The sequence below is a fragment of the Balaenoptera ricei genome, chromosome 18 (assembly GCF_028023285.1).
Source record: "Balaenoptera ricei isolate mBalRic1 chromosome 18, mBalRic1.hap2, whole genome shotgun sequence".
In the NCBI taxonomy this organism is placed as follows: domain Eukaryota; kingdom Metazoa; phylum Chordata; class Mammalia; order Artiodactyla; family Balaenopteridae; genus Balaenoptera; species Balaenoptera ricei.
The window spans coordinates 24,532,503-24,559,892 of record NC_082656.1 but is presented as its reverse complement, the minus strand read 5'-3'; the positions used below and the strand labels follow the sequence as shown (position 1 = coordinate 24,559,892).

Sequence of the window (27,390 nt, the reverse complement as noted above, 5' to 3'; positions counted from 1 at the left end):
AGGTGGGCTGTGATTCATCTAATCACAGGGCCTTTGCACATCCTGTTCTTCTGCCTGAGACTCTCTCCCCCTACATATCCTCCTGGTTAAAGCCCAGTGCTTCTCTATCAGCTCAAGCATCACTTCCTTGGGGAAGCCTCTACGAATGCTCAGAAGGAATCAGGCTCCTCCTGTCAAATGCACTCGTATTGGTATGGAGAGCTCCTCTGCAGCACTTATCACAGTTGTGATTTTACACTAGAGGGCTGTTACCCAATGAATTCTATCTCCTCCTCTGAGCTGTGAGATGTAGGAAGCTAGTACTAACTGACTTCCTTCCTCCCTCCCTCTCTTCATCTTCTTTCCTTCTTTCCCTCTCCCTTCACTTTTTGTGGACACAAATCCATATAAGTTTGCTGAGCCTGGTCTGTTGCACCCACGCTGGGCTCTCTAGAATACTGCATCTGTTCTTTCAGTTATTTATGTTTCAACCAATTTCCCTTTCTAGCAGCCTACCATTAACCCTCCGCCCTTTCTGTGGGCTAAGAAGTCTTTGGAAGGAATACTGAGTTGCTGGAAAGATGTCACCCCAATCTCTCTTTGTGGGACCCCTCCAAGGGGAGGGAAAAGCTCAGTCTTTTGTTCAAAGAAAAAGGAGTCCTGAGCCTTCCAACCACATCTCAGCCATAGCACTGCTCTAGCCTGTGCAGCTGATAATAAAAATATTTTTAAAAAATCAGACAAAGGCAAAAAAGGACTCATCACATTTGTCAGGCAAACTCCGCTTTAGCAGGGCTTTTGACAGTAGGCAAGAGAAAGTATAGTCAATGACAATGGCTGATGGCGGTCGTGCTGATGGGTCATGAACTTGTCTGGCTCCTCTGTTTCTGGTTTGTGGTTCTATCCCAAGTCTGTAATGACATATAAAAAAATAGACCGCTTATCCTTGTCCTTCTTCCTCATCGCAAATCACATTTCTCAAGACAGTACATGGAATTTACAGGATGTAAACTTGTCAGTAAGAATGCCACTGACTTATCACTCAATATCTTGCTACTGAATCAGGACCTCACACCTCATGTTTAACTTAAACCTATTTCCTCCATGTGGTTCCGCTTTAAACAAGCTTTCTTTGTTTCCCTTTTGTCTTTCTTCTATCTCAGTCTCTTTAGGCTGTTGGAATTCACTATCTCCGGAAGAAAGCTGCATTACTTTTTAGAGTAATGTAGCCATGAACTCTTCCAGTCTTGACAAGACAGTGCTGGAGATCTAGAGCTAATAATCAAAACAGTGGGGATTGTTACAGATCTCTACAGGGATGAGGCACTTTTCACATCCATTATTGCATTGCAATGACACTTGCAGGATCCTAAGAGAAAACTCAAGGCCCCAGGCAGAGATGGGAGAGATGTTCTTCTCAGTTGGAAATTCCATCTTACTAGGATTTCTATGGTAAACACCTGGGGCCACATTCTCATTTGCTTTACAAGCTCAAGGAGAAATGCCCACTGAGAAAATTCACAGAAGAGCTAGATGGGGGAATTGGGCTGCTGTCCTGGTAATTGGTTAAGCTCCATGATTGCAAAGACTGTGCTTGGTTTCTTCAACATCACATCCCTAGAGCCTAGCAGCGTGCCTGGCAGTTAATGTTCCCAGTAAATACCTGTTGATCTTCTGTGTGTGAAGCAAGTAACACAGCATGGAGATGGGTGGGAAGCTTCCAGTGTATACGGGAAGTAGGGAAGGAAAAATGGCAATAAATAAGCTTATGTTATTTTCTTTAAAAATATTTCTTCTACAGTTATATTGTCCTGAGAATGTCTTTAAGATGCCTTCTTAAATGATGGCCATTATTTCCATTTTTCATAGCTGGAGAAGGAAAAACACAAAGTGTAGATTCCCTTGGGTAATGTGGTGAATCTATTTAATCCTTTTTCTGTTTTAAAATATGCTTGTTTCCTTTTCGATCTTAAATAGGTTTGTCTCTGTCTAACATTGCTCATGCTGTGAGACAGGGACAAAACCTGTGCTACTGAAAACTTTAGTCTAGTCTGATGTACCATAGGGTTACTTAGAGAGATTTAAGAAGAGTCAAGCACTACTTGCCTAAAGGAGACGGCTGTATTTACAGGAGTGATCAGTTTTCAATTTGTGTGAACAAGCTAAAATTTTCTTTTGAACTTCCATGACACTGGAGGCCCTCGTTCTGCTGGAAGAATTTTCCTGAAGCTTGGGGATAAACGTTTATCCACTTTTTTTTCTCTTTTTCCCTTAGCATATGGTAGACATCATAACAGGAATATGTTATAAAGTTTTTGTTAAGAAAAGTGGTATTGGACAAAGACAAATATCATAGCATATCACTTATTCGTAGAGTCTAATGATACAGATGAACTTATTTACAAAACAGAAATAGACCCACAGACATAGAAAACAAACTTATGGTTACCAAAGTGGAAGAGGAGGAAGGACAAGTAAGGAGTCTGCAATTAATAGATACACTCTACTATATATAAAGTAGATAAACAACAAGGACCTACCGTACAGCACAGGGAACTATATTCAATATCTTATACTAACCTAAAATGGAAAAGAATCTGAAAAAGAATATATATATGTGTATATGTATAACTGAATCACGTTGCTGTACACCTGAAACTAACACAACATTGTAAATCAACTCTACTTTAATGAGGGAAAAAAAAATGAGGTGTTGTTAAGCGCTAACTGGATGCCCAGGATATAAGGAATTGTCAATGCATGGTTCCACTGGGAGCGGAAATGTGGATACAAAGCTAAGTATCTAGTTGGGGACAGGATATTTGCACAATAAAAAGGTTGAGAGCTGACTCTACTTACACTCTACTCAGTCTCACCAATGGTCTCTGCTGCTCAAGCTTCTTATACCCGCCACGTCCTGCTTATATTGCTTCATCTTCCTTCTCTTTTCCAATTCCCAGTCTACGTCATGGCACTAAAGATACAAACTCCCACTCACACAATATACACACGAGCAATTCCTTGGCTACTCTTTTAAGATCTCATATTTTTTATTGCATGATCTAACAGAGCTATTCCACTATTTTTGAGTCTGAATCACTCACTGCGAATTTGTGGTGTGTTATCGATTGTTTAGATCACTAATCATTCTGTGTCCATTTTTTTACATTTGCACCGTGAGAATGTTCTTATTTATACCACAGTGTAGGTCTAGAAGAAGAAATACTGGAGGTACAAGGAGGATGCAGCAAGTCATGTTTCTATTCCCAAAGGAAACTCAAATAAGTTTTCAATCGCTACCGTATTTCTTTGAATCTGTCACCGTTGATTTTTAGCCTAGCAGTATTTATGTACCACTAAGAAAGAACAAAAAATGCTGTCAATTGAACTATGACACATGATTTCTCAAAACATCAATTTTAAGATACGTATCAACTTTGGAGATGTTAAAGTGTGGAAAAAAAAATCAATGAAACATGTATGTTCAACTTATATCATTAGAGCTAGTGGTGTGCCATGCCCAACCCAAGCTACATTTCAAAATCATAAAGTAGGCATTATCAATTATGTGTTATTATTTTAGAAGCGTTTTTGTTTGTTTGTTTGTTTGTTTTACTACAATGATTGTCATGTGAATCCTGAAAGCACTGAAAGCACAGAACCTGTGAGAGCTGTTTTCATGAGTAGTGGATGGACGCGGCCTAATGCTCGGCATTTGACTTACATTACAGTTTTATTCAGCTTCCATCAGCCTATTTATTTATTTTAAATCCAACATTCTTTCTATGAGAATTTCTTTTAAAATAATAGCCACTCTTTCGTGCCTCCCACAAATAACCATCCTTGCACGCTTGCTGCTGACTCGGCATTGGCAGTTAAACACAGTCTGTTTCCCAGGGCTGTCCTGGCTCTCCCATCCAGCAGGGGAGATGCTTAGGCAGCGTGGGCCACAACACTGGAACTCCAACTGGCCTTGGTTGTTCAAGCTCATCAATCAGGCTGTTGTCAGTCTGCATTTAAAAGTACAGTGAGGTTTATACTTTCCGAGAGAAAAATCTAAACATATGGCCTGCTTCCTTTTTTCATTTTATAATAGGAAACTTTGCTCAGTAAAGAATATATACATTCAAAGCTGTGAAAGGTGACTTAGGAACCACTGTGACCCCCTTCATAATGAACTGTCATGGAATTTTGATGGTTTGCTTACACATCAATCAGTCCAACCTTCCTTTGAAAGCAAGGCATGAGCGATCAAGACAGATGGTCAGGGTTAGAGAACATTCTATATTCCTTTGTTAATTTGTGTAACACTAGCTATTATTTTCTAAGTACTCACTATGTGTCAAGCACTGCTAAAAGGAAATTAATAAGCTCTAGTGACTTATTTCTCGTAACACATATAAGAGGTAGGTAATACTACCAGGGACATCTCACAAAGAAGGAAACAATGATATGTATTGAGTTGCATCCCCTCAGAATTCATGTTGAAGTCCTAACCCTCAGTGTGACCATATTTAGAGATAGAGTCTTTAAAGAGGTAATCAAGTTAAAATGAGACCACTAGGGTGGCGCCTAGTTCAATAAACTGGTGTCCTCATGAGAAAGGATAATTTGGGCCGAGAGACAGTCATAAAGGGAGAGCCCTGTGTGAACATGAAGAGAGCCATCTACAACCCAAGGAGAGAGGCCTGGGACAGATCCTTCCCTCACAACCTTCAGAAGGAACCAACCCTGCAGACACCTGGATCCTGGACTTCTAGCCTCCCCAACTGTAAAACAATAAATGTCTATTGTTTAAGCCAAGTTTGTGGTACTTTGTTATGGCAGCCCTAGCAAACGAATCAAACCAAGCTAATGGAGGTTATGCAATTTGCCAAAGATCACCCAGAGAATAGGGCCTGTAGCTCACACTTGAACTTCTGTATCTGAGTCTGGGGCCTGGGATCCCCTTACCATCACTCACTACAGCCTCTGCTGAGTCAGAATGGACTCTCTTCCCTGGGCTTCATGTTCCACCAAAAAGGATGAGCCCATCAGTGTAAGGCTGGTGGTTCCTATAAAAATTTTAATAATCACACAGCAATTGTTTACCTGCCATGCCATACTACTGGTGAAATATTGGTTACGGTATTATCCCCCAGGGAAAAGTGAGGGCCAAATCGACCCCTTCCATCTGTCCTACAGTGTGTAGGCCAACACTGGAGCCAGAAACAGACTTCAGGGACACTGTTTCCACGTCATCCTCTGGGTCTGATGATTAGGGTCACCATGATCTGCAGCTCAGGTGTACTTCCTGAGGACATTTCAAATCTTCTTGAAGTCCTGATTGTGTCATTGAACTACTCGGAAACTTGGATGACCACCTACTGCCACGCTGTGCAGAATGAAGTCGCTAATCCTCCAGCTCCTAGGGCATTGCCCTGGCCTGTGTTTCCAGATCTCATTAGAGCACCCACCCCTTTTGTACCCACACGCAGGCACAAGCAGGGGTGTGCACACACAGACACATCAGGGCCCACAGTCATGCCGGCCCACCCGCTTCGTCCAGGACTCCCCGTGCAATCTCTCACACTGGGCTCTTACTCCAGGTATTTCCTTGAGCTGAAATTCCCTTCTTTTCCTTTATTCACGTTTTGACATCCTAGTCACTTGCAGAGTCCAGTTCGTACCTCACATTCCCCAAAGACATTTCTTTCATCCCCTCAGATAGAATTATTTCCCCTCTAATTCAAAGTCCCAGGCCTATTTCCCAGTCTGCCTTCAAATGGGGATCATTATGACTCTGTTATCCCCATGAACTCTTAGGAGACAGAGCCCTTGCCTTTTCAGTTTTTGTGTGTCCTCCACAATATCTAGAATGGTCTTCTTTATACAGTAGGTACTCAAGAAGTTTTTGCTGGATTTAATGTAGTCTTCTGGATCATCTCAATGAAGACTTCTAAACAAGCTCCGGAAACTTCACCAACCTTCAGGAACAAAAAGCAAAGCCCTGGAGCCTTGCCCTTGGCTTTCATTTTAAACAGAGCCAGCTCATAAGGGCAGAGAAACTCTTTCTCATGTTTTTCCTGGAAGACTAAGTATGGGCCTATGATCACCAAGTATGCTTTGTGGTCTCAAGTTCATTGTCTATCAACTTAGAAAATTTATTTTGTTCCTAGACTTAACCACTTTGAACTCCAGGAGTCGATAATTCCCAAAAATTCTTTCGATTTAGGTCAGGTGACAAAATGACAGCTCAGATAACATGGTGGCCCCAAACAGAAATGACATTCAGTGTCAGATTGGAAGCTGCATATGGGCAACATCTATTTTATTTCTCTAGGTTGCTTTCTTCTTAAGAAATGTGAAGGGAGCACAAAATAAATCTGCTTCCCAGCTCACAGGCCTCATTGAGGGTGACTGTCCAGTTTAAAACCACTCCAATTACAATTGCAACAACTTCATTAGCAGCATGATCAAAAACTTCAGTTCCTTTTCCCTGGGATATGTTGTTTTTAAACTTGACGGCAATTATTCAGTTCTCAATGGCAGCTGGGTGTAACTGTTAATTGCATGGAACCTGGAACCATCTGCCCCCCAACAAATCCTGGCTGTACCACTAACTAGACCTTTGGGATATTTGATAGGACTTAACTTTCTGGCCCTCAGTTTCATTATCTGTAAAATGGGGGCAGAGGACTGTTTTAAAGGAGTGTTATGACAAACTAACTGAGTCAATAAAGAGAAAGTGCATTGACTAGTAACCAGGACACAGTCAGTGTTGGATTTAATGTTAACTGTTATGATTTCAAAACGTTCCCTTCACCAAGGAAAGGAAATAGCAGAGGATATTATTGGCTTCTGTTATGGATGCCATCTCAAACTTCTTTCCCCCTGCTTTCTTTTTGTCTTTTCAGAATATGTTGGAAATTATAAGCAAACATGCAAGTGATGCATGTATATTTAGTTTCACATACAACCTCATTCCTGGCATCCTTCCAAGATATCTTACAAGTTATCAATCTCTCCAGGACAGAGTGTGTTTTCTGACCACTTCCCCTTTGCAATTAAGGACTGTGACCACTCGCTTACGCAGACTGAGACCAGCATCCTTAACCCCAAAGGAGGTCAGAAACTCCCAGCTCTTCCCGCCGAGGGGGCTAGCTGAGAACCCGACACCCTGTGTTTCAAGGCTGTGGCTACAACTGTGACCATAGGAACTGGGAACACCCACCAACACCCTGCTTCCCCCAGCCCCACTTCCTTCGCTTCAATGCCATTAAGCATGGTTGCAGAGCATTTGTGAATGTTTTGAGTGGAGTTAGGTTTCTGGTGTTTATTATTGCATTGCTAAAGATTTGGAGAGAGGACAAACAGACAAGCAAAGCAAGAGACAGAAAACACCCTTGACAGACTAGCACTATGAGCCGACCTGGGGTCCACGAAGGTCTGGGCTCTCACCAGAGCCCCAGGATTTGGTCAGTTGCTCTACAAATAAAACTCACCCTAGACACACAGCAAAGATGCTTTATTTGCATAGGAAGCCTGCCAGTCTGGCTCTGCAGATAATAGATCATAGCCAGGGTGGTAGTGAGTTTTCCTGTTTACCATCTACCTTCATGGAAGCATTGAATGCAGGGCCTGCAAGGGGTCTGGGAGGGCCACCTCTTCTCCTCTGTCCGGATTGGAAATTAAATCCGGGGTGTTGCCTCTTTGCTCTCTGTATCACCTCTCCTCGACAGCATGTTGACATAGAGAAGACAAACTCACAAAGACTTCTCTTCTGAGTGTGTGGGAAGGCTTGGGAGTGGGGCTGGCCCAGCTGGCAACTGAAAGGTCAGACTGCACTGTGTTGGCCACAGGCCTTCCCAGCTGGGCAGGAAGGCTTCCCCGTCTGACTTACACATACTCACTCACCCACGTAAACTAAATCCATGTAGGTGGAGGTTGTGTCTATGCTGTTTGCCATCTGTAAGCCCAACATCTACCACATATGTGCCTGGCACACATCAGACTCTTAGTGCATATTCGTTGGATAATAAATAAATGTCTATTCATAGACATAAATACATAGCAATCGATATGGTCTGGATTTAAAATATTCAGTCCCACTGTCTTTGTATGTAGGTTTATGTACAGTCATGCTAGCTTTTTGGTTCACTGTGTCTGTTTTCTCTTTTTTATTGTTGAAATAGGGATGGCAACCTTCCAAGGACTGGGGAGAGAATACATTTGAGAACAGCCTGTGATTTCCTGGGAGAATGGACTCCAAAGGCTCCTCCATCATAGTTGGAGAGTCTTGAAGTTTGCAAGCTTCTCCATCTAAGAGAGATTATGTATTTCTTCGGAGTCTAGAGTCTTATCACTCCTTTGAGAGGAGCTTAATGTCTAAAGAAACTGAAGTCATTGGATCCAGTGAGGGGGAAGCTGAATGGCATATTTTAAGATTATGAAAGAGTATACTCTTTAAAGATGATGTTGGCTGCACGACTATAATTTATAGCTTAAAAGGCCTTAAAATTTTACCTTTTTGTCTAATAATTCTTCTAGGAATAGAGCCTACAGATATGATGTGGAAATTAGCAAAAGATCCATACCCGGAAGTTCATCATATCATCATTTATGACAGCCAAAAGGTGGAAACAATTTTAAAGTCCAGCGATGGGCGATGGCTAAGTAAATTATGGGGTGTAGTCATTAAAGTGGAAAATAGGACACTTAGTTATGGCTGTTTTGATACCATGGATATTTTCTGTCCCCAAAGAACAAACTACTCAATTCGTAAGTTGAAAAAAAAGTGATGTATTTAACATGTGCTCCATCTCCGGAACCCTATTTCTTCCTACTTTGACCCTAACCCCAGGACCTTAGTGATTGGGTGGATTTTAGAGATAAGATGAGCCTATCTGATGTACAAATAATTTAAAATCAAAAGCTTAACGATTTGTTTTTAGAGTCACCAGATAACTGTAGATGTTAAACATGACAACCAAAAAAAAAGGGTCAAACCTTTACTTATGAGGGTGATATTTATAAAGGGTATTTATTCATGAAGAGGAATACTCATAACAATATCAAGAAAAAAGTCAGGACACACATGTGCATGTACAATGCAATTTAAATAATATAAACATATTTATATGAATATATAGGATAGTGACATGCTAAATTATTTACATGGATTTCACCAGTGAGAGATGATGAGTGATTACTTTCTTCTCAATATTTTAATGTATTTTTTCACATAGGTGCATATTGCTTTTTCAATTAAAATTTTATAATAAAAATATTAAAGTGACAGTGTATTGGATTGGGTTAACTACAAAGGAGAACATATTGATGGAAAATGTTTTTAAATACTTGAAATGAGATCCTCAAGGAAAATGTGTGGCTACTTTCTCCCTGAGAGTTATGGAAAAAGGATGCTCACTTTTCTTCCAGAAGGGTTAGTGAATCTGAGGGGTGGGCAATCTAGACCACTGATACCTCTTGCGTTCTAAATATCTGTTAAATTATGGAGGCAAAGCAAGGAGAGTTTAGTGCTGCAGCATGAAATGACCATGTTTTTTCTCTTGACCATGGTTTTCTGGCAAGTGTTTTACCAGTGAGAGGGCCAGAATATTTGTTCCAAGGGCCCAGTGCTATTAATAAGTTCCTTATTGTTCACCACTTTTCCACATTCAAGTCGCCTTTCAGTATAAGCCCCTATTATAGATGGTGGAACCCTTGAGGGCTGGAGTTCTTCTACTTCTCCCAAGGCCTCCTATACATTGTGCAGTATTAGGTGCTGGATTAGGTGATGGATTAGATGACAGCTTTAGATAACAAAGCCAGAGCACCCTAAGCTGAATGTTTTCTCATCCCCAATTATCATAACTTATTTGCTACATTTTGGATAAAGGTATCCAGGGGAGGAAAAATAGCTCCCATCTGGGGAGAAGAGTGCCTTGGTGTTTCTTCTGGCTGTGTGTTCAAGCTAGTAAAGGAAGATAGAAGGTAAAGAGATCATATCCCTACTAAGAAGTTTATAGCCCTATATAGAGCCGGAAGAGGTCTGTATTCGTTTTCCGGGGCTGCCATAACAAGGTACCATAGACTAGGTGGCTTAAACAACAGAAATCCATTTTCTCACAGTTCCAGAAGCTAGAAGTCTGAGAGCAAGGTGTCAGTAGGGTTGGTTCCTTCTGAGGGCTGTGAGGGAAGGATCTGTTCCAGGCGTCTCTCCTTGGCTTATAGATGGCCATCTTCTCCCTGTGTCTTCACACCATCTTCCCTTTGTATGTATTTGTATCCAAACTTCCTCTTCTTATAAGGACCCCAGTCATATCAGATTAGGGCCCACCCTAACGATTTCATTTTAACTTAATTACCTCTTTAAAGACCTTATCTCCAAATATGATCATATTTTGAGGTACTGGGGGTTAGGACTTCAAAAAAATATGAATTTTGTGGGGTATACAGTTCAACCATAACAAAGCCTGCTCGTTTCTGGCTATGGTAGACTCTGGCATAGGAGTATTTCTCAATCTTTAGTGTCTATAGGTCTGGGGTCCTCCACTCTTTATACCAGTGGGAGAGGGGTGGAGAAAACCAACGAGGAAACACACTGAATGCAAGACTTCAGTCTTACAGCAGCTACTGCATGAACCTCCCACTCAATCCTGGCCTAGATTGGACCTGCTCTCCTTCTAAATGGAATAGCTGCAGAAAAAGCAAAGTTGTATGGTGAATCCAAAATAGTCTGAAATTCTGAAGCTGGGCAGTTTGGCTGTGTGGTGGAGCCCATTAATTATAGTGTGTCCTGATCCTGTTTATTTGTCTAAACTCTTCTTGGTGTTGCAGAACTGCCCGCTTGGACATTAAACAGCAAGAAATTGAGAGCCCATGTAGCGAGCGATAATCATCCGCCCTGTGGCTGCAGGTCTGTGGTGGGGAGGTGCAGGAAGGCACACTGCATCCCACCGGGCTGGGGCCCTGCATGACGTGAGTTCACCTGGGTCCCATGGAGAGAGATGTTCCTGAGCACAGTTGTGGGATACCTGGCATGGTCTCCAGGACCAGCTGCCATCTTTTTTATCATCAGCCAAATGCTTTGGAAGTTAAAGTGATGGGTTGTGAGCAAGGGGGTTGGGTGATGAGGTGAAAGAAATACAAATCCTTTCCTAAATGCCTTTTGTCCCTGTCCCAGACTGTGGTAAAAGACAGCAAGGACCAGCTGGCCAGCCTTGTTTGTTTAAGCTGTTGACTAATCTCTGAGTTCATGTGCTGAGCTGGTTCATGAAGTTCTTGAACTTGTGTTATCTTTGGACTTTTGGCACAGTAAAAATGAAATAAGAAACTGGTGCTTTCTTTTTGAAGCCTATGGGATGGGGTGAATTTAATGTTTGAATTAAGAGATTCAAGGAATTCAAAGAAAATTTGCATAATATTTTTGACAGATACTCTGTGCCAGGCACTGTGCTAGGATGTGGAATTGGAGTAAAGTTGAATTTTCTTCTCAGTCCCATCAAGAATTCTACTCACTTGGGCTGGCTCTAGAATCATTGGGTCATAGTGATCCTGAGTTTCTGTGAAATGATGTTTTAAATGCTAAATATTAATAAGCATTTGTAAATCAGAGATAAAGAAAAGTGAATATAGATCTGTGCTTTCCAATACGGTAGCCACCAGTCTCAGTGGCTGATGAGGAGCTGAGGAAACTCATTTCCTCAGTTGCACTAGCTGCGTTTCAAATGCTCCATAGCTACACATGCCTAATGGCTACGGTATTGGACAGCATAAACCTAGAACATTCTCATTGTGGCAGAAGGCTCTATTGGGCAGCACTGATGTAGATAATGAACAATGAAATATGGGTTCATATGGAATATTTTTCATTTCAAAACATTTTACAAACTGCAGCCTATGACATCTGGAAGGGCCAGTTAAGATTTTGAATTTATATCTCAGGATTGGAAATAACCTTAAAGATTACCTAGATTAACTACCCATCTGATGATTAATCCACTCTATAACATCTCTACCAATTCTCTGTCTATTTTGGGCTCGAAAATTCTGAGAAATAGACATTCACTTTTTAAGGCAGTGGATTTTGTCAGTGAATTCCCCCTAGTCCAAAATGGTTGGTGTAATTCAGTACAAGGCTCTTAGAATGCTAATTTTTTCTTCGAAAACCTTATGGAAGTCCATATTGTTATTAATCCCTTTACAGATGAGTCACACAATTTCATTACAAACGTGTATAGGAAGAATAAATGTCAAATATGCAAATGTCAAAAATAAAATGAGGTTATGCAGTTGTCTGCCCTGTGTCTTGTGGTATGCTAATAATAATTTAAAAATTAGGTTTGGATGTATTAACACAGCCAAACAGATGACTTACTACTAATAGTGATCTTACACATTTCTAATGATCTTCTTCCTCAAATACATTTCACCATTGAAAAATGAGTGAATTTTCCAGATAAAAAAATTAAGTTTACCTTTTACAACACCCACATCATGAGAATGAAAAAAATCAAACATGATGGAAATATTTCCATAGAATTTCTCTGCTTGAGTTAACAGGGCGTATTGACACACTCAACTCTTTCTGAAGGTCTTGTACTCAGCCCTGGAGCACTGAGGCTGGTCACCGCACCACCAAGGCTCACTGGCTGTTGAACTCTGCAGTCACTCTGCTGTGCATTCCTTACTTGTGAGTAATTCTTCCATATCTTCCACTGCTCTCACCAATCATTTCTAACTGCGGTTGGCTATCCTTTACTATAGGGGAGATCTTATTGCTTCAATTCTTCTGTTTCTTTTCATGCACACTGGATTTATGTTTAAAGATAAGAACCTGAAACAACTATTCTTCTAAGAGTGCTAATTACTGCCACTAAATAAAGTGCATAGTATTTGGGACAGCTCTTTTTCTCAGTGCCCGTCATCTCACTTCCAGTCCTGACTGATGATGACAGAAAATCTCACTGGCTGATAAATGATGCTGTGTAGTAGTCATGGTAATAATAACAAAAAGAAGAAGAAGAAGAAGAAGAGGAGGAGGAAAAAGAAGAAGAAGAAGGAGGGGGGAGGGGGAGGGGGAAGAGGGGGGAGGGGAAAGAGGAGGAGGAGAAGAAGGAGAATGTATACATATAGCTGATTCACGTCATTGCACAGCAGAAACTAACACAACATTGTAAAGCAACTCTACTCCAATTTAAGAATTAAAAAAAAAAAAGAAAAACAGTACCCTGCATGTATTAAGCTCTCTTCTAAGGACTTTGGATATGTTGACTCATATTGTATTCATAACAACCCCATAAGGTAAATTTCACTTTCTATATTTTTCAAATGAGTTGACCAAGGCATAGTAACATAGGCTACCCGCCAGTAAGAGTCAGAGCCTGGATTTCATCACTGGACGTATGGCCCCGGTGTTCCTGTTTTCAACCATTTAGATTTAAGATTGATTTTTTAAAATTTTCACTCTGTAATAAAGCATGGATATATGTATATTAAGCAATCACTTACTTTCATCCTCTATTTTTTTTTGAATTTTTGAATTTTATTTTATTTTTTCATACAGCAGGTTCTTATTAGTTATCTATTTTATACATATTAGTGTATATATGTCAATCCCAATCTCCCAGTTCATCACACCACCACCCCGCCACTTTCCCCCCTTGGTGTCCATACGTTTGTTCTCTACATCTGTGTCTCTATTTCTGCCCTGCAAACCGGTTCATCTGTACCATTTTTCTAGGTTCCACATATATGCGTTAATATACGCTATTTGTTTTTCTCTTTCTGACTTACTTCACTCTGTATGACAGTCTCTAGATCCACCCATGTCTCTACAAATGATCCAATTTCATTCCTTTTTATGGCTCAGTAATATTCCATCTTCTTTATCCATTCATCTGTCAATGGGCATTTAGGTTGCCTCCATGACCTGGCTATTGTAAATAGTGCTGCAGTGAACATTGGGGTGCGTGTGTCTTTTTGAATTATGGTTTTCTCAGGGTATATGCCCAGTAGTGGGACTGCTGGGTCGTATGGTAGTTCTATTTTTAGTTTTTTAAGGAAACTCCATACTGTTCTCCATAGTGGCTGTATCAATTTACATTCCCACCAACAGTGCAAGAGGGTCCCCTTTTCTCCACACCCTCTCCAGCATTTGTTGTTTGCAGATTTTCTGATGATGCCCATTCTAACTGGTGTGAGGTGATACCTCATTGTAGTTTTGATTTGCATTTCTCTAATAATTATTGATGTTGAGCAGCTTTTCATGTGCTTCTTGGCCATCTGTATGTCTTCTTTGGAGAAATGTCTATTTAGGTCTTCTGCCCATTTTTGGATTGGGTTGTTTGTTTTTTTAATATTGAGCTGCATGAACTGTTTATATATTTTGGAGATTAACCCTTTGTCCGTTGATTCATTTGCAAACATTTTCTCCCATTCTGAGGGTTGTCTTTTCGTCTTGTTTGTAGTTTCCTTTGCTTTGCAAAAGCTTTTAAATTTCATTAGGTCCCATTTGTTTATTTTTGTTTTTATTTCCATTACCCTAGGAGGTGGATCAAAAAAGATCTTGCTGTGATTTATGTCAAAGAGTGCTCTCCCTATGTTTTCCTCTAAGAGTTTTATAGTGTCCAGTCTTACATTTAGGTCTCTAATCCATTTTGAGTTTATTTTTGTATATGGTGCTAGGGAGTGTTCTAAAATCATTCTTTTACATGTAGCTGTCCAGTTTTCCCAGCACCACTTACTGAAGAGACTGTCTTTTCTCCATTGTATATCCTTGCCTCCTTTGTCATAACCAATTCATCCTCTATTTTGCATGAGGACCTTTGGTAAAACCTGTGTACTGTTTTATGAGAGGCAGCTTGGTATAACAGAAAGAACATAAGATGTATAGTCCAACAGAAATGAGAGGACATTTGTTCAGGCATTCAGTACATAGTAGATTGAAGAAAGTCCCTTCAGTTTTTAGTCTTTTTCTTCTACCTTTCCTAGAAGACTAACAGTGCCTTCTTTGCATATGAGTGTGTAATACATGTTTGTTGTGGTGGTTATGATATCTGCCATACTGGTTATTTCTGAAGTGTGTTTGCTCAGAAACATCTTATCATACATATTTTTGCATATGCATTGCTGTTTCAATATTTTAAGATTCAGGAGGACTCACTTTATTCAGCAACATTAATTAAGTGCCTGCTGTGTGCCAGGCATTTTGCTGGGTGATGAGGCTAAATAATGAACAATACAGATTCCGTGTCCTCAAGGTTCTTATAGTCTATGGGGGAAGCCACTGATATGGAGAAAGTCACTGTAATGAAGAAAGTGATAGGATAAAGGTGAGGAAGGGATAAGAGAGGAAGAGTTCTTAGAAAAATCTAGTGTTTAAATTAGGGGGAAAAGTCTAGGAGGAGTTATCACCTGCTCTGAGACTTCAAGGTTGAAGAGTCAACCAAATAAACAGAATTGGCAGGACACGTCACAGGTGCACCTCAGCCCTTTAAGTGTAAGGTGGAGTGCATCCAACCAGGCCTTCTGTGGACACTGTGTACTAAAGAACTGACGTAGATATTATTTTGCAGCTAAGGTGAGGAGGACTTCAATCCAATTAGAAATTGAGCTAGGCTGTAGCTTTAATTAGTTTCAGCACAACTCTTGTTTCAAATATCTTGGTGGCTATATTTGCTTAGTGCTTATTGTAAACCTTTCTCTCCAGTAATATTCTTTCACATACACTGTGAGACTTTTGGGAGATCCCACTCTACTGTCTCAATCCAGTCCCCCAGCCTTGTAAGCTGCCCAGTACTCAGAAAAAGTCCTGTGAAGGAGAAAACAAGTAGTTGGAGAAAACTACCTAGGCATTTGGAGTTCCTCCAGATTTTAATGTGTCATGTCTTTTCCGGTAGAATCTCTCTGCCTGTAGCAAACTTGACCCTACACTTGCCTGTGTTTGCTTGGCAAACGCTCTCGGGGAGGAAAGTGGCTAGTGATATTTTCTCCCCTAGGAAAGATTTTTCATATAGAATTCAGTCCCTTTAAATTTCCTGGCATCATTTTCATCTCTGCAGCTTGTTGATATCTTTTTTAAAGATACTTTTTTAAAAGTTTATCTGGCTTTGTCTAGTTGGTTATGGTTATGGTGCTAGCAATGGCCTGAGATCTTCTACCTAATAAATAAATAAAAGCAGAGTTTACTGAATGGCTTTAAAGTTCCATTGCAGGGGCAGGAAATAGTGCACATCGTTTTCTTTTTGCATTTATTAGGTTTTTGTTCTTTCAGTGTAAGTGCAACATTCGTCTTAGAGTGTAAGCTCTGTGGTGACAACTACGTATCTTGCTCAGCATCATACCTCCTATGCCCACCACAGTGCCAGACTCGTGGCTGGTGTTTAGTAAATGTTTGTTGCACGAATAATTGTCAACATGAACAAAGACATAGGGGTTTGAAATAAATAGCACAGAGTATAGGGAAATTATAAATTATTCTTTATGTTCTAAAACTAGAACTTTAAGTACAAGGAGAGAGTGATGGAAGATGAGGCTAAAGATACAGATGGGAAAAAATTAAGAAGGGGTTTGTAGCTCCGATTTTATCTTAAGTAATCACAGGCCACTGACCAGTTTCAAATGGGAAAATGATACAGCCAGCTGCACATGATAAATAGATTCTTCTGGAAACAGGTTTAAGTAGGAGGAGGTTGGTGGCAAAAAGGACAAAAGGGAAGCTGTTTTAGTATTACAGGCAAGAAATGACGAAAGGCTGATTTAGAGGCAAAGAGGTGGGAACAAGCATTTTGGGAAGCTGGCATCAAATACCTTTGTCACCTTCTCACTCCCATCTCAAAGAATAAAGAATGTAGTATGTGGGGATGGGAAGTTTACCTGAGGCTTCACGTCCTGAGGATTCAGTAGAGAAATAGAAAAGCACAGGCTAATTTCTGGACAAAATTACTGATAGCAATGAGTAGAACTAAGCATTAACAGACTCTGGAAAATCTAAAGAAACAATCCCATAGCTTCCTGAGAGGCTCTGGACAGGTGATCTGCATGCATCCTGAGAGACATTGGGAATTACTTGAAATTCCCAGCCCTGGGAGAATCCCACTGGCCCTCCTTAAGCCAGCCGCCTGGTAAGGTGAGGAAACACCTTCCTTACCCGTCACTTCCTGTGTGTCCACCATTGCCAAAGACACCTCCAGTAACCTGATACACACAGGTCAAAAGGTCAAATGTCACTGAAAGGATCTCAGAAGCTCGAAAGAGGAACCTAGCCCAAGTAAACAAAACAGCTGCCTGTCAGAGGAGGTTTAGTAAAGGAGTAGAGGTGAATTTAAAAATGATTGTAAGGAGAATTCTTAAGGAGACACAAGAAAGTATTGCAAAAGATCAATCGGAGAGGAAAAAAAAAAAGATTTCTTAAAATAAAATTTAATTCTGCATTTAAAAATCCAACAGATGACCTGAAGAATGGAATTGAAACTGCTGAAAAAGGAAATAAAGATCTAGAATATCAAATAAAAGAATATATTCGTGATGAAAAGCAAAAATAAAATAGATGGAAATTACAAGTTAAACTATAGGGATCATGAGAGACACATCTGAGAGACCCAATATAATGAAAACAGGAATTTCAAAGCAGGGGAAAGAAGAAGAAAGAAGAAATAATAATTACTTCCTGAGCAAAATTGAAGAGGAAAAAGATTCAGAAAACATTTAGGAGATAAATACAGTAAGGCTCTTTAATATCATTAATCCCATTTGATTATGTTTTTAGAAACAACTACAATCTCTCTGATTAATTTCTGTATTTCCCAAAAGTTTACTTAAGAGGTCTAATACTTCAGATGATTTCATTTTAAGAGTAAGTCTGAGATAATGTTAATGAATTAAAAACCTATCAAACACAAACAACAAGGTCCTACTGTATAGCACAGGGAACTATATTCAATATCTTGTGACAAACCATAACGGAAAAGAATATATATATATATATAAAACTCAGTCACTTTGATGTACAGAAGAAATTAACACATTATAAATCAACTATACTTCAATTAAAAAAAAAACCTAGGGAGGGTGGGAGGGAGGGAGATGCAAGAGGGAAGAGATATGGGAACATATGTATATGCATAACTGATTCACTTTGTTACAAAGCAGAAACTAACACACCATTGTAAAGCAATTATACTCCAATAAAGATGTTAAAAAAACAAAACAAAACCTATCAAACACAGTTGCTTCCTAGAAAGCTGGAGGTTAAAATTACTTTAGATAGTTCCAGCATTGTGCACAGAAGAGACATACAGCTGTGGACTTCCTTCAAACATGATCAAGATTTTTTTCACCTCCACCTCCCATTCAGGATTCCCTGGAGTCTCAGGGAATAGAGACTCCTTTAGGGATAAGGCAGTATATTTCATGATGACTGCAAACATAAAGCCTTAATTTAACTGTCTATTGACACAGGTCAATGTTAAGTTGTTATAGTTTATTAGTTAATTTGTTAGCACAAGGGAATGTGATGAGAACAGGTTGCTTATAAAAGGTAATGGAGGGCTTCCCTGGTGGCGCAGTGGTTAAGAATCTGCCTGCCAATGCAGGGGACACAGGTTCGAGCCCTGGTCCGGGAAGATCCCACATGCCGCGGAACAACTGGGCCCGTGAGCCACAACTACTGAGCCTGCGCGCCTGAAGCCTGTGCTCCGCAACAAGAGAGGCCACGATAGTGAGAGGCCCGCGCACCGCAATGAAGAGTAGCCCCCGCTCACTGCAACTAAAGAAAGCCCGCGCACAGCAACGAAGACCCAACGCAGCCAAAAATAAATAAATAAAATAAATTTACAAAAAAAAAAAAAAAAAAAAGGTAATGGAAATGGTGGGTTAGATTTTTAGGGAAGCCAGACCCAGATGGGAGATTTCAATGGGTCCTCAGTGAGCAAAAACATCTTGGACCTGAGATCAGAAGAGGCAGGGACACCCAGAGTAGGAAGAAGAGCATGTCCAAAATAAAACTCATTGTTCTTTGCCCCAATCTACCTACACCTGATTTCTCTCTTGTGTTCTCTCTCTATAAGATTCACAATGACTTGGGAGTTCCCTGGTGGCCTAGTGGTTAGGATTCTGGGCTTTCACCGCCATGGCCCAGGTTTAATCCCTGGTCCATGTGCCACGGCCAAACAACAACAACAACAAAAAGATTCACAATGACTTCATCCTCTGTAGCACCGCTAAAACTTTGTGTATTCTTTACTTGGATTCACAGCACCATCATCTACCCTGTCATCCAAGCCAACACTCCTGTGAGCCACCTCTCATGTCCAGTCATCAAGTTCTATCTGTTTTATCTCTTACCTATTTAAAAATGTCTCCAAGACCTTTTGACCAAGTGTTTGCCACATCTAACAGAACTAGGCTGGACTATGTAGAGTGTGCCAACTTATGCCTCCATCCAACAGACTAGTGGTTCTCAAAGTGTGGTCCTCAGACCTTTGAGGTCCCTGAGACCCATTCAGGGGATCCTCAAGATCTGAGCTACCTTTATAGTAATACTAAGATCATAACTTGCTTTTCTACTTTGTAGGCATTTGCACTAATGTATAAAATGCTGGAGCCATAGCATAAATCAATACAGTTGACATGAAAACTGCGTTAGTAGTCATGTATTCTTCACTGCTACACACTTCAGAGTTTCTTTAAAAAATAGTTTTAAAAAAAATATATCTTTGATGGAGTAAAAACTATTATTTTTATTAAGTCTTAATACTTGAATATACATCTTTTTTATATTACATGGGACAAAATGGGATATATGCACTGAAGCACTTCTGCTATAACTAAGTAGGATTGTCATGAGAAAAAGCATTCAAGTCATTGTTCAAGTTGCAAGATGAATTAATGACAAACATTTATGCTTTTCAGGCTTGGGTATTTTTTCATTTGAAAAATGAACAAAGTGAGTCTGTCAGTTTAAGAAAAGCAATTGGCAGTAGTTGTTGCCAATACAATTCAAGTTTTCGAGGACAAATTAGAACTTTGAAAAACTCCTATTTGCCTCTGTGAACTCCTATTTGCCTCTGTGAACTTAACAGCTTCCCAATACTACTTTCCTGATAAAATCAGTGGTGATATTAGTGAATGTAGGTTTTTGATATTGTATAATGAAATATGTCAACACTTGGAAAATCTGTGGAACTCAGTGAATGAATATTTTCCAAATGACCAGTATTACAAATCATCCCTGGGTAAGAGAACCATTCAAATAAAAATATAGATCAATGGATATTATTGTAACAGAGGAGGAAAACTCCACGGATGGTTTTAGATTCCATAGTGCAAATAATGGCTAAGAAGTGACCACTTGTTGAGTTCTGGTGTAGTAGAAAAGGAAAACACCACAATTATCAGAAAAGGCAATTAAAATATTCCTCTTTTTTCTAACTATATGTTTGTGTGAGGCTGTATTTTCTTTATACACTTTGAGAAAAATAATGTATCACGTCAGAGTGGGTACAGAAGCAGACAGAAGAATACAACTGTCTTCTATTAAAGAGATTTGCAAACATAAACAATGCAATCCTATTCACTTATATTTTTATTTTTAAAATGATCTATATTTCATAAATAATGTTAATGTTGTTACCGCAAATGAGCAAACGTTTCTCTGTTTGAATTTTTAATATGGTAAATATTGACAGCTACAACTCACATTAAAAAAAAGCTTTTGGAAGTTTCCATTGTAAGAGAGTAAACAGATTCTGAGACTAAAAAGTTTGAGAGCTGCTAGTTTATAGATAATTACATAAAATCTGAAAGTCACTCATGTTCAAATTTTCTTAAGTTCTATAAGCTTGATAATAAAATTCTACAATATCAGCCTTAAAAAATACATATATCTATTTCTCCTTATTGTCTGGGCATGTTATGCCCTTAAGTTTGCTGTATGTTTTCCTAGTTAAATTAGGTTATCAGTATAATTAGAGAGTGATGTTATTTGGGGTAGTTTTCTATTTAATACTTAGTGTTCTCCCCAGTTCAGCCCTCTGTTATTGGAATGTCAGAAACGTTTATATTCTTTTTTTTTTTACTTACTCATTCATTTCACAGACCTTCATGAAGCACTGTGTTAAGGCAGTAGGAATACAAAGGTCATGACTTCCCTCAGGGAGCTTACAGTCTAGTAGGTGAGACAGAGAAGCAAAGTAAAGATCATAAAAAGAAGTTTCAGAACTACGATAAACATATGCACATCATGTAATAAAGAATTAGATAGAAATAGTGGGGCGTGACAGACAGCCTGGGGGTGGTGGGCTATCAGGAAAAGCTTCCTAAGGACAAGGGACCTTAACTGAATGTTTGAAGATAAGGCAATAATCAGGTGAAAAAGTCAGGGTGATCAATCCTGGTTGAAGACACTGAATGACCAAAGGTATAAGGGCAAGAAATGGGAAGGTGCAAGCAGTCCTGTGTTGCTGGGGCGTAAAGTGTAGGGTTGCAGGGGGAAAAAGTGAGGCAATGAAGCAATAGGAACCAGAAGTTGATCTAAAACATGGTAAGGAGTTTGAGAGTCACCTGCTGGGCCAGTGGTGTTTAAGAGGGGCTCCATGAAGCCCTGGCAAGGACAGAAAACCGCAGGTCTGTGGAAATGTTTTGGATGGCCAGCATGATGCCTTAAAATGGATCTGTACTGTGTAGCCCAGGGAACTCTGCTCAATACTCCCTGATAACCTAAATGGGAAAAGAATTTGAAAAAGAATAGATACATGTATATGTATAACAGAATCACTCTGCTGTGCACCTGAAACTAACACAGCATTGTTAATCAACTATCCTCCAATATAAGATAAAAATTAAAAAAATAAAAATTAAATAAAATGGATCTGAATGCTTTTTTCCAATCTGACAGGGTCTTCAATATCCTCCATGGTCCTGTTCTGGTCTCTTCTCTTCCTGTTCCTTCAGTCCTTGTAGGTTCCCCGGGCTACTGACTGTTTTACTGACATTCAGGCCATTTGTGCTGCACTGTCCATTTGTGTTCTACAGATGTTTCTCATCTGGTTTTTACCAAATTTTGTTTCTTAAACCCTTGATATGTGAACCTCCCGTCCCCTCAAAAAAAAAAAAAAAAAAAGATGAAAACTTTTTGAAAAGCAGAGAATACCAAACCCCTTTTCTGGAGATCTACAAAATACATTTGTACATTCATGTCACTGATATGATCTGCATTAAACAAACAACAACTAATTTTGTTTAACGCAGGATTTTCCAAGCGAAGCCGACCATGGGACCAGCCCTTTTATTAAGCGAATGTCGAGTAATTCGGGAGTGAAATGTTGACAAATAAATTAATTAATTAATAGGCCAGAAAGTTTCATTACCTTTGAAGAAGCAACAAGTGGACTGACAGTGGAGTTTCCAATCCAGCCTGTGGATGCGGGAACACAGAGGGATGACACCTTTAGGATAGGAAAGGAAAATAACTGCCTTGCAGGAGGAATGTCGCATGAAGAACTCTGTAGGAATGTAATATACGGTCCTATCCATGAAGCGACTAGGTCAAACACAACTGAACAGATTCAGAGATTTGAGGGAACTTCTTCTAATCTGAGGATCAAGATGCCAAGGAATAAAAGACATGTATAAAACATTGAAAAAGAATGGAAAGGGCTGTACAGTAAAGTCACTGTGGGTTTAGTTGTTATAACACATTTTTTAAAATCTTTGATTCTAGTAGAGATTTATAAAAAGGATGAAATATAGAATTGTTTCCCAAAAGAAGAAAAAGGAGAAGGAAGAGAAAGAGAGGGAAAACAACCGTTACTTCCCAAAGTTCACCAACAAAAAGTAAGAAGAGGCCCAGCCTGCATGGAATAGAAGATCAACATTTGTTGTTTCTCTGTTGGAGTTTGAAAATTGTTTTTTTCCCTCTTTCCTCATCAAACTTGAGATACATACACAAATGAATGCTAAAAGCATCTTTGAATTTGAACAAATCATTTCATTTGGGTGTTTATTTTTTACCCATCCTAGTTGCTCTTCCTCAACACGTGCTGAGTTTTAAGTGTTTAATTGCGAACACGAGTTTTAGTAACTCAGAGATGTGCCATTTGTGAAGAATCTTCCCTATGAAATGCCCTTTCGAGAACTATGCAGAAAGAGGACACAAAATTCAAACGTAGTAACAAAAAGTGAAAACATCCTAAGTTTTTATAGGTGTTTAAATTGGCCAGTACCTCTGTTCTTTCCTGCTGAAGCTGTATCAGAATCTGTGAGCAATGTTCGTATTCTCATTTTCTTACCAAGGGGCACAATTCTGAAGACAGACTTTTAAAAAAGTTTTCCTTAGCAAGGAAACCAACATTTAATTCCACCTCAGCTTTGTGTAACATCTTTCTTTCCTGATTGACAGCTGGAGGAGCGCTCCTGGGTGGCCCGCCTCTGGGTGTATACCTCTCTTATTTTTAGGACACTGAAGGAAAGTAACTGCCAAGCAGTAGGAATGGCATGTGACTGAACTCTCTTCATATATATGGTCCTATATGTAAAGTTACTGGGTCCTACCCCTCTCTCTGTACCAAATTTCTTTTTTTAAGTCACAGTTGGTGTCTATCGGCTCTCTGCTGCCACATTCAAAATCTGCCTCATTTAAAGCCACTTTGAGGGTGCAGAAACAGGGGTTTGGGAAGAGGGTTCTGGTTTCTTAAGCCTGCCAAAATACATATTTCGGAACCTATATTTGGAAACATGCTAGAGGCTGCACCCTCAGGATCTCTGAGGGTGTTCCTTGCTAAAAAAAAAAAATGTGAGGGGGTTGGCGGGAGGAGGAGAGGCAAATAGGAAGGGCCTTCAGACATCACCAAGTCCAACTTTCTAAATCCTATAGGGGAAACTGAGGCTCGGGGATGCCAACTGCCCCAGGAATGTCTGCGATGTCACCTTTATCCTTGACCAAGACATTCATCTGCATCTCCCCCAGCCCATCTCTTGGACCTCCAGAAAGGCCGCTGAGGATGGGCAAGTGGCCTCTGGAACCGCTAGAACAACTCACAGCCTCTTCCTCCGAGGGCCCCGATGGGGAGGGAGGAGGCCTTTCAGGGAGAGAGTAAGGGAGGGAGGGCGAAAGGAAGGAAGGGGAGCCAGGGGTGGGAGTGGAAGAGGCAGGCTCGGCCGGGGCTGATTGGCTCCCGGGGCCAGCCCTCCCGAAGCGGTTTATAAGAGTTGGGGCGGCCGGCACCCTCCTCGCTCGCCCGCGCGCCCCAGGAGCAGCGCCCGCCACTGAGCGCCCCTACGTCGAGGCCCGCCTGGCCGCGCGCCGGCTCTGCGCCGCCTTTGGACTTGGCCGCCGGCCGAACAGCCCCGGAGGGAGGCGAGCGCCCGAGCGAGGCGGGCCGAGCGCCATGCGCCGCGCCAGCCGAGACTACACCAAGTACCTGCGCGGCTCCGAGGAGATGGGCAGCGGCGGCTCCGGCGCCCCGCACGAGGGCGCCCTGCACGCCCCGCCGCCGCCGCCGCCCGCGCAGCCCGCCCCGCACCATTCCGCCGCCGCCTCCCGCTCCACGTTCGTGGCCCTGCTGGGGCTGGGGCTGGGCCAGGTCGCGTGCAGCGTCGCCCTGTTCCTTTACTTCCGAGCTCAGGTGAGTGCTCGCCTCCCAGGGGCGCGCGGGCGGGGCGCACCCGCCTTCATCCTCCAGCACTTTGCAGGCGATGGAGTCTAGTCCCCCGGCTTGACTCCCCAGAGCTTGCATATCTGGGGAGGGGAAAGTGACCCTAAAAAGGGAGCGTCCGGCTGGGGGACAGCCAGGCGCGGGGCCCGGCGCGCTGGCCTCTGGTCCTCGCGCACGCACCCGGCCCTGCTGCGCGCCGAAGCTGAGCTCGCCCGGCCTGGTGCGTTTGAATTTCCCCCGGCGAGACCGCATTGGCCGCTCACCTCTTTGGGAAACGACTGCACACTTTTCTCTGCTTCCACTTCCCACTTGAAGCAAAGAATGAACTTAGGTCCACGCAGGAAAAAAAATTGAGCGCCTACCGTTGGGAATCGACCCTTTCCCTTCCCACCCACCCCCGGGAGGATTTGGGGTCCTGGGGTTGGTTGCTTTGCACCGCGCAGTGCGTGCGCTGCCGGCAGCTGCTGGAGCCCCGGGGGGCGATGCCCAAGTCGCCAGATGGACCGAAAGACATAGCGCGGCCAGAGAAGCCTGGTGTTAGGACCCGGGCTCCGCTCTCGCGGAGTGAAATTAGAAAGAAGGGCCCTCGTGCCTTCCCACTAAAGTGGGCGGAGGAAGGAAGCAAAGTGTGTGTGGAGGTGGTGAAGTTCTCTCCCCCGGCACAGCCTAGCAACAATCTAGCAAGTAATCAAGCTTTTCAAAGGTGAGGAAGCCGGCTAGGAACGGCAGAGAGATAGTAGAAAGGAAGGGGTAAATTTGTAACATTATGCTTTCTGGTGGTTTATGCTCTTGTGTTTTCTTGGAAATTGCAGTGCAGTTGGTTGGATTCATTCAAGTATTCTTGTCTGGTGCTGTGAACTCTTTCTCAAAGGAAGTGGGGGGCTGACTGTGCATTTTTTTTTTTTTTTTTTTATGGGAAAAAAGACTTGGGTTTGGACTTCATTGGTTTTCAGATTAAAAGGTGATTACTAAACCAAATTGAATGCATCAGAACAAGGCATTGCCTGGGCTGTATGGGTTTTTGACATGTGCCAGAGTCTTGAACTCCATTACTTGTAATCATAGGCTTTTTGTTAAATATTCAGTATCCACTAATTTGCATTTTATAGAACTACTTTATCTACTAAAAGGTAGACATACTATGCGCAGTGCTTTAGAAAATTTGTATTTGTATGTTGATAAAAATAATCTTTTCCTATTGAGAGGAAGTTTTTCTAAAAATACAACTTTCAAGTGGCTTACTTGCAACATAGATTACACAAATCTATATGAAAGTGATGAAACATTTTTCTTTCATTGGAGTATGCTGCAGCCAAGAATGAATGATTTATCCATTTTCTCATCCAGCATGTGGTCCTGTCCCCTTCCTCCCCCTGCCCCGCCCCGCCATTTAATGTCTGTATATTGAGTGCCTGCAATGCACATGACACTATTAAATGGTATGGAATATGAATTAAGAATCATTTATTCAACATACAATGTCCACATACTATGTGCATTGCATGATGCCAGGTAATGAAGGGGCCTATGACAAAAGACTTTAAATTCTTAGTCAAATAAGAGAGAAGCATTCAGAAAAGGGACAGAAGATTCAGTAGTTCTCTTTATCTTTTCTAACACCTTGGGGTTATGGCATTTTCATAGCAGTAGTAGTGAAGTGAGTATTCAGCACTGAAAGAGCAGTAGGAAATGAATGAGTTCCAGGGACCAGGAACAGCTTAGATTGGCAGGAACCATGGAAATCGGCGTGACCATTTAGGAAAGAATGACCTGTTGGGCTGTTGAAGAAAGTGCTCAGCTTCTTTGTAGGGATTCTCAATATTCATGGCCTGGTGGGCTGAGGGGTCTAGCCTTCTGATGATCGTTTAGCAATCTTGATGTCACATGGATAGAAAATTTTCAGACGGAGAATTTAATGTCATCGAATTTCTGGGTACAGTTTTCCTAAATGCCATGAAGATTGGGCTTCTCCAAAACTTATGCAAAATATATCAGCCATTACTCTGAACCCAACTGTGTATTACATTTTTAAAAGGTCATCTCCTTCAGTTAAGAAGTAATATTCGGAGCAATGTTTTCATAGGAGGATACTCCACTAGATGTGGTTACGTTTTGCTGAGTATGGTATCTACAGTTAATGCTGAAAGGGGTCCTAATCATTTAGAGATACATTCGGAAGTAGTTACAAATGAAATAAGATGTTTGGGATTCATTTCAAAATAATAGGTGGGGAGCCTGGGGAACAGGGAAGTGGTTGCTTATAGATGAAACAAGATTGGCCATGCACTGGTAATCGCTGAAGCTCGGTGATGGGTACGTGGAGCTTCTACAAGTCTACAACTCTTTCCACTTTCACATATGCTGGAAGCCTTTCGAAGTTCTAGCTGAGAGAGTAGATTCAGTTTGACCTGACACTGATTTAACATTTTCACTTATATCAGCTTCCTTGGATTAGAACTTGGTACCAAATAAGAGATAGTTTTTTGATTTCCAGTAAATTTGTGGGTCAACTACTTGGGGCTTCTGAATGTGTTTGAACTAGAATGCAATCATCTAATATCAGGTAATATGTTTGCAGTTAACAGTTAAAAGAAAAGAAAAGAAAAGAAAAGGAGCCAGTTTTGTTGTTTTTGTTTAAAGATGGGAGGGGGGAGCCATGCAAATCCTCAAGAAAAAACAATTCAATCTAGTTTTAAATGCATTTAGAAAAATGCCCCCAAATAATGTAAAAATTATAGTGACAAAAACTTTTCCCCTGCTCCACTCATGTTTG

The 27,390-nt window shown here is 41.0% G+C and overlaps 1 protein-coding gene across 1 annotated transcript in view; it reads left to right on the top strand.

Moving 5' to 3' along the window:
- Nucleotides 1-24,350: 24,350 nt before the first annotated feature.
- The window catches only part of TNFSF11 (TNF superfamily member 11), a 33,529-nt gene continuing 30,489 nt past the window's right edge, over nt 24,351-27,390 (top strand). The window contains exon 1 of the mRNA XM_059902522.1: nt 24,351-24,587. Coding sequence (XP_059758505.1) covers nt 24,351-24,587 — 237 coding nt within the window. The remainder of the gene's footprint in view (nt 24,588-27,390) is intronic.